This window comes from Papio anubis, chromosome 17 (genome assembly GCF_008728515.1).
Source record: "Papio anubis isolate 15944 chromosome 17, Panubis1.0, whole genome shotgun sequence".
NCBI classification, from domain to species: Eukaryota; Metazoa; Chordata; class Mammalia; order Primates; family Cercopithecidae; genus Papio; species Papio anubis.
In genome coordinates, this window is record NC_044992.1 from 8,153,226 (window position 1) to 8,161,140 (window position 7,915).

General features: G+C 49.5%; 1 protein-coding gene across 9 annotated transcripts in view; it reads right to left on the minus strand.

Moving 5' to 3' along the window:
• Positions 1–6,262, minus strand: part of MYH10 (myosin heavy chain 10) — a 153,306-nt gene extending 147,044 nt beyond the window's left edge. For 6 of the 9 annotated variants that reach the window (XM_009189642.4, XM_009189641.4, XM_009189646.4 and 3 more), the window contains exon 1: positions 6,132–6,262. In XM_009189642.4, coding sequence (XP_009187906.1) covers positions 6,132–6,202 — 71 coding nt within the window. In that variant the 5' untranslated portion in view covers positions 6,203–6,262. Of the gene's footprint in view, positions 1–5,864; positions 5,974–6,131 lie in introns of those variants that run through there. The other 3 variants (XM_003912320.4, XM_003912321.3, XM_003912319.4) reach the window with 3 other exon arrangements.
• Between the last annotated feature and the right edge of the window lie 1,653 nt (positions 6,263–7,915).

Sequence of the window (7,915 nt, forward strand, 5' to 3'; positions counted from 1 at the left end):
CCACTAAAAATACCAAAAAATTAGCCAGGCATGGTGGTGGGTGCCTGTAATCCCAGCCACTCAGGAGGCTGAGGTAGGAGAATTGCTTGAACCTGGGAGGCGGAGATTGCAGTGAGCCAAGATCGTGCCACTGCACTCCAGGCTGGGTGACAGAGCGAGACTCCGTCTCGAAAACAAACAAACAAAAATAAATTTAAAAAAATAATTTACTAGAACCAAATAGCTAAGATTCTTCAGAAAGTATTTGTTGCAATGTAATGCATTACAAACACTCACCCTCTATAGTAGCGGCTGTCAAATTCTGGCACGCATTTGCAGCACCTAGAGGGTTTATTAAAATACAGATTGCTGGGCTGTATCCCAGAGTACCTGATTCAGTAGGTGGAGGGTAGAACCTGAGAACTTTTTTTTTTTTTGAGACGGAGTTTCACCCTGTTACCCAGGCTGGAGTGCAGTGGGTGCAATCTCAGCTCACTGCAACCTCTGCCTCCAAGGTTCAAGTGATTCTCCTGCCTCAGCCTCCCAAGTGGCTGGAATTACAAGCACCTGCCACCATGACCAGCTAATTTTTAGTAGAAACAGGGTTTCACCATGTTGGCCAGGTTGGTCTTGAACTCCTTACCTCAGGTGATCCACCCGCCTGGGCCTCCCAAAGTGCTGGGATTACAAGCATGAGCCACCGTGCCCAGCCTGACCCTTAGAATTTGTATTTCTAACAAGTTCCCAGATGCTGCTGCCATTGCTGGTCCCAGGACACATTTGACAACCACTGCTCCAAAGTTCTGTGGTTGCAATGGTGCGCCACTGCTACCAGCAGATATGTTAGAGTAGAAAAAGAGGTTGAAAACCAAATTCTAGACTAATTCATAACAACTTATATAACATGTTGATGTCTTAAAGGTTATAGACTTGGATAAAACAAAAATCGCAAAATAAGATGAAACAAAAAAAAAAAATCACAAAACGTGATTAATGTTATTAAAACTTGTATACAAATAAAATTGTTAATACATTTTATACCTAAACTTGCATTAGTCTTCTAAGGCATCCTCTTGGGAGGGCAATACAGAAAACATTCATGGGCACACGTACATTCTGCATAATAGTTTTAAAAGCCCATTACCTCTAGGGACTGGTCTAATAACATTATTAACAAGTCTTCTCTTTCCAACTTAAACATTGCACACTGGTAAGAAGAAAGGAGGCCAGGCGGGGTGGCTCACGCCTGTAATCCCAGCACTTTGGGAGGGCAAGGCAGGTAGATTGCTTGAGTCCAGGTGTTCAAGACCAGCCTGGGCAACATGGCAAAACCCCATCTCTACAAAAAATACAAAAAATTAGCCGGGCTTGGTGGCACAAGCCTGTAGTCCCAGTTCTTCGGGAGGGTGAGGCAGGAAGATCACTTGAGCCCAGGAGGCAGAAGTTGTAGTGAGCCGAGATCACACCACTGCACTCCAGCCTGGGCAACAGAATGAGACTCTGTCTCAAAATAATAATAATAATAATAAATTAAATTAAATATTTTTAAAAAGAAGAAAGGAGGCATGGCTTCAAGGTGGGAAACATCATAGGTAAATTTGAAGACAAATAATAGGATACACACTCCACCTTTCAGAAGGATAGAATCTATTAAAAGAAAATATACAACCATAGCAAAATATAACAAGTTTCTCTTACTATTCTTATCAGGTGTAAACTGCATATCCTACAGAGGACTTAGGAAACTGTCTTGCTGTCAGTAGACACGCACACACTTCTTAAATTTTACACTGGACACGTAATTAGATGCTTAAATTTAGCAAGTGACTATAAATTAGAATAATTTAACAAATAACTTCTAGAACAGGTCTAGAAACAGTAGATTATATATCTTAAAATTATTTTATCAAATTGGGACATCTTAAATTTATCAGTACTTTTTTCTAGATGGGGAAATGCTTGTCATTTAGTATTTTTTAAAAACCCGATAGAACACAAAAGTGTAATTACACAGCATGTTCCCAATTTTGTGGGGAAGACTACATACACGCATGTATTTTTTTTTTTAAATGGAACAAATATTCACTGGGTCTTTACTGGGTAGTAGGATTACCAATTACTTTCACTTTTTCAGACACTTCTACAACTAAACACTATGAGGATAGTTGTCTATTCCATGCTGTATCTTGAGCGTTTTGTCTAGTCCCCGGTATATAACAGGGGCTCTGTACTTATTGATCAATACTTGCTTGAATGGTCCTAACCCTTATAGTGAAATTCAACTTCTCCACAACCAAAAAGCTATTATTCCTTCAACTCCTGACCCAAATGCCATCCTTTCAGAAGTTCTTTTCAGGTCAATGTGGCAATTCAATCCTTTTCCTTCTCCTAACATTTTGTACTGTTCTCCTGACTTTCTTCTTAACCTACCCTGCGTTGCACCAGAGGGCTTTGCAGGTGGAAAGTGCTCATATTATTGTTTAACTGACAGAGTTCATGAGACCATTGAAGATATTTTGTTCGGTTTAATTCTTCACTTGTGATTGTCAAATACATTTATTTAACTCCATTGTACATTCGGTACCCAATCTGGATAATACTGGTGTTTAACAGTGTACCACTCACCGGTGCTTTGCTTTGCAGAAAGGACAACACTATGATTTTTAAAACAGCAGATACCATTGTCATATATCACTAATTACGGCCAGACACTATTCTAAGCAGTTTACATATGTCAACTCTTAATCCTCACAACAGCCCTATGAGGTAGGCACTATTAATATCTCCATTTTACAGATGAATCTGAGGTATAGAGAAAGCCAATAACCAGCCCAAGGGCACACAGCTAACAAGCAGCAGAGCTGGGATTAAACTCAGAGTTCAGCTCCAGACTACCCGCTACAATGATGGAAGGTGACATGGAGGAAATTTTGAAGGGTGTGGAGTATACAACGCTACATACTACTTTTTTTTTTTTTTTTTTAGAGACAGAGTCTCGCTCTGTCCCCCAGGCTGGAGTGCAGTGGCGCGATCTCGGCTCACTGCAAGCTCCGCCTCCCGGGTTCCTGCCATTCTCCTGCCTCCGCCTCCCGAGTAGCTGGGACTACAGGCACCTGCCACCACACCCAGCTAATTTTTTGTATTTTTAGTAGAGACGGGGTTTCACCGTGTTAGTCAGGATGGTCTCGATCTCCTGACCTCGTGATCCGCCCGTCTCGGCCTCCCAAAGTGCTGGGATTACAGGCTTGAGCCACCGCGCCCGGCGCTACATACTACCTTTCTACTAAATAAAAACCCAATCAATCATGGCTTAAAAAGTATAGGCCTGGCCAAGAAATCATCTGGCTAAGGTTTTATATTTTATAGAAAAAGATACCCATAACTTAGGGGAAATAAGGATAAACAGGAGTCTTTTTGTTAGCAGACATAAAGATGGTCTGAGGGTTATTGATGTCATTTGAAATTGCTGCCTAATTATAATTAAATCATTTATCTGTGTATGAATTAGCCCCCTACAGAGCCGAAGTTCCCATCCCTTTCAGTGGTTTGACACACACACACCCCTGGGGCTCACCCCCAGGTCATTTTTCACTTCCAGTGAAATGCCACCCAGCAAACTTATCAACCCCCTCGCAGCACTTACTGTAAGTGTGGACAGAGGCAAACAATTCAATTTTATGAACTGCCTGCATATAGAAAGGCAAACAAGAAGGATGGATAAATTAACCATGACAGAGCATCCATCTATAACAGATGAGCTAAAACAGAACTGTCCCAATTTGTGTATTGCTACCATTGAGGTCACTTACATGACAGGGCGGGACAAGTCTGCTAATTTATCAAAATCCTTAACCCACTGATCACAAACACAAACCAAACGCAAAGGCCGCTACTGCTACTTATGGCCTGCCCCATCTTCCAATTAATATCTCTATGCCCTGTTAAATATTTCCAAAACTAGGATCCAACCCCAGGAACTTTAATTCCTCATATGCGATAACAAAGTACATAAACCGCTGAAGCATAGAGTCTTCCACCCTACAACGTGCCCTTCAAGATTTCCTCCATCTCACCTTCCATCCCAGCTGCCTTCGTTGTAATGATTTCCCTACGGAGCCCAAATGAAAAGCCAGGCTCTCAGGGGTCACATCCTTCTGCTGCCAAAGCTCGTGCTATATCGCACAATTACACCATATGCTTTCTCCAGATAAGGACGCGGAAGAACTGAATTAAAGATGCAGAAGTAAGGAGATGCATAAAATGGCCACTTTTCCAGAACCCGAGACAGACAGGGCATACTTAAACATCAAAAGCAAGGGACTCAAAGAATAATTAATAAAGGCAGATTGATGAAGGAGATAAAACAATAAATAGGTTATAAAGTTTTCCAGAGTGAGATACTATCAAGAATAATTAAACCTGACTCAAAGAATCCTCAGTTTCAACGTTAAAAAACAAAATCTCAGCAAAGCCAAAGTATTATGTTTGGTATTACATTATTCAGCGAAAACAGCCGTCTTTGTTTCATCTGCAGTCTGCATCTACCCCGCCTGTTTTCCCCTACCCCACCCCAGCCCACCCCACCCCCTTCCATCCACCGCAGTGATCTTGAAGGGAGCTGCAGAGGCCCTAAAGAAACAGAGATAACGGCTGTAGGCAGAGGCCACGTTATCCAAACCTCACCAGACCGGGTCTGACCCGCCGAGTCGCCAACCTCCTTCCTAAGGCCCTAGTTCCAAACAGGCCTGGCTGGGGGCCTCCCGCTTCCCAGGGCCGCATCCGCCCACCACAGGCCCACAAAGCCCCCGCAAATGGCAGGACTCCGCGGCTTCAACTTCCCTCCGACCCAATTCCAGTCCGATTTTATGGGATCAGGGTGTGACCCCCAACTGCAGAAGGCAATGAAGAGACTGCGGCGAGCCATTCCCAGCTCGCTTACACAATAAAGGGATCCCGAGGCGAGCGCTGACCCTCCCCCCCGGCCGTCCTGCTGCAGCGCGCCCCGCCACATTTCCCGCCTCGCCCCCCCAAACCGCCTGGGCCTCGCCGGGCGTCCACCCTCGGCCTAGGCGCTCCATGGAGGGCGCGGCAGGACGCCCCTCTCCCGTGCTCCTTCCCCGGCGCCGGCGGAGTCCGACCCTCCCCACGCCCGCGGGCGGCTCCGGAGCCCCTCACCCGCCGCGCGCTCCCCCGGCCGCGCAGAGCCTCTGCCCTCCTGTCCCTCCACCCACGGGTCGGGCGAGCGCCGCCCGCCTTCTAAGCCCTTGGTGAACCCCTCTAGCGCTCCAGGGAACCCGGTCCGGCCAGGCCTAACCCACCCAGCAACCCAGGCAGGGGCCCTTCCTGTCCAGCGCCCTCCCCCCCACCCGACCGCCGGGACTGCGCTTTCCAGCCCCGCTAGAATCCCCTCCCCTCCTAGGAGGCAGACACTGGCTCGCGGGGCACGCCGAAACCTCCGCCGGGGCACTAGCCCCTCGACCTCGCGTCCCCAGGGATCCCACACACCGAGAACCTGGTCCTCACGTCCCCACCCCCAGATCTCCATCCCCAGCCCCCCAGGGGTCGCCCTCCTGCACACCCAGGCCCTCATCCCCGCAGGGGTTTCACAAGGACCTCTATCCCCGCCCGTCCGGGAGTCTATCCATCTCCACCCACTGGGGTCCCATTGCCCCCAGCTCAGGACCCTGTTCAAACTAACCTAAGGTCCCCGCAGCACGAACCCTACAGCTCAGAAGCCCCTCTGTCTTCCCCAGCTCCCGCTTCGGTCCCCGGTTCCTGCCCTCCAGAGCCGCCCGGGCCCCTCAGCCCAGGATCCATTCCTCTCTCCACAAACTGTCCCTCTGCCCTGGGCCGTGCACTCGGACCCAGGCAGCCGCACCTCTCACCTTCAGCCGAAGATGGTGGCGCGGGCGCACGTCCCCAGCCGCGACCACAGATCCAGCGCCTCAGTCCCAAACCCACCGCTGCCTCCGCCGGGCTCCTTTAGCACTGCTGCTCCGGCCTGCCCCACCCACTCCCACCCTCATTGGGCCAGCTCCACGCCCATCACCGCCGCCCCCAGACCCACTGGTTGGTTTGCGCGCCCATCTCCAAGGGAAGACGTTAGCAACCCGAAAGAAGCTACCTTCCCGATTCCAGCTCCCTCCACCCACCTGGAATGATGCTCATTGGCTCCCGCTCCCAGCCCAAACCACCGAGGCCCCAATCTCATAGGCTGGCTCATACGCCCGTCATAGGCTCCGGGAGGTGCGGCTGGAGCAGTGGCACGCGATTGGCTGGCTCGTGTGTAGATGGACAGCTGAGGCTGGCTGGGCGCCCGGCGATCCCGCGAGGCGGCGGGTGCGGACCCCGCGGTGGCCCGCGCGCTGCGCTGACACCGGCTGTGGGGCCGCGGGGCAGGTGGGCCGCGGCAGGAGGCTGCCGCTTTGACTGCAGACTCCTCGTCCTAGCGTCTGGCAGCCGCCGCTGCCGCAGCACATTCGAGCGCCTGGTCGCCCCCTCTGCTTGCGGCAGCCGGCATTTACCGCAGCGGGACGGGGTTCCACCGCGGAGTCGCGGTCCCTCAGCGCTGCCTGCAGGGGCGGGGCGGAGCGCGGTCCAGAGGCCTGACGTCACCCCCGGGGCTGCGCGGGGTGGGGGCCGCGGCGCTGCGACTCACCTGCAGTGGGGGAGGGAACGCGGGGGAGGGCGCCGCTCCGCCCATGCGCACAGGCTTTGCCTGGGCCCCGGCTGCGCTCCACCCTGCGGCCACCGTCCCGACCCCGGCCCCAGGCGGACTCTGCCGGGATCGGCTGAGGGCCGGGCCCAGGACACGATCCTCCAAGGTCGCAGTTTTGGTGTTAGCGGGGCGAGAGGCTCTCCTGCCCAGCCTCCAGGCAAGGCTGAGATTCCAGAAGAATGAGAAGAGAACCGACCTTGGAGAGAAAACTTAGAAGAAACTTTATTCACCTCATTCATTCACTCGTTCATTAACTCTTTCATTCATTCATCAGAGCTCCCTACGTGAGAGGGGCTGTGAGAGATTCTTAGGAATACAAGGCTGGATTCCTGCAGCACTGTCATATCCCCTAGGGCCTGTGAAAACGTTGGAGACTGAAAAACAGTGGCCCCAAAATAAGGAAAGGAAACTGGAAAAATCAAAGTAAATAAAATTTAATGAAATGTCTGCAGAATCTAGGCACCTGCAACATAACTCTTGCATAATTATATATAAATATAATAAAGTCTAGATCACATGAACAAAATGGATTATTCATACAAAAGCTGAAAGTCAAGATCATAAAAATTTACAGCAAGATGCAGTTATTAATCAGTTATTAATGTAGGCTATGGGTGCATTTTAATACGTGTGATAATGATGTGTTTGCCTAAGCCTAGGAAACGTCTAGTCTGGCAAAAAGTGAATTAAGCAAAAAAAAAACAAGGCAGGAAGTGCTGAGGAAGGGTTGGTGGAATTCAGAAGAGGCTCGAAGGCAGCTGAGTGCAGAGTCCTTCCTGGGGAAGTTCGACCCAGGCTCTATTTTGTCCTTTGTTCTGCTGCATCTGGTCCCCCACCCCCACCTGCCTGCTGGGGTACTACCCCGTGTCCAGGTGTCTTGTGACTTGGCTCCATGCAGCGGTCTGTCCTTCTAAGGCAGTCTGCACGTGTTAGTACAAGTTAACTTTCCAAAATATATGAATGATATTCCACTAATGAATTTTGAAATGTGTTTAGAGAAGACCAAAGACTCCCACTCTAAGGCCTGAGTCTCCACTTTGTCAGCCACCGAAGTCATTTCTCAGTGCAATGACTGAGAATGCAGTGACAAAGTTCTATGCTTAGTGCATCCACTCGTGAATATCCCTGTAAGCCACGAAGTCCGTGGTTTCTCATAATTTAAAAACTTTTGCATATATATATATATTTTTATTTTATTTTATTTTATTTTTTTTGAGA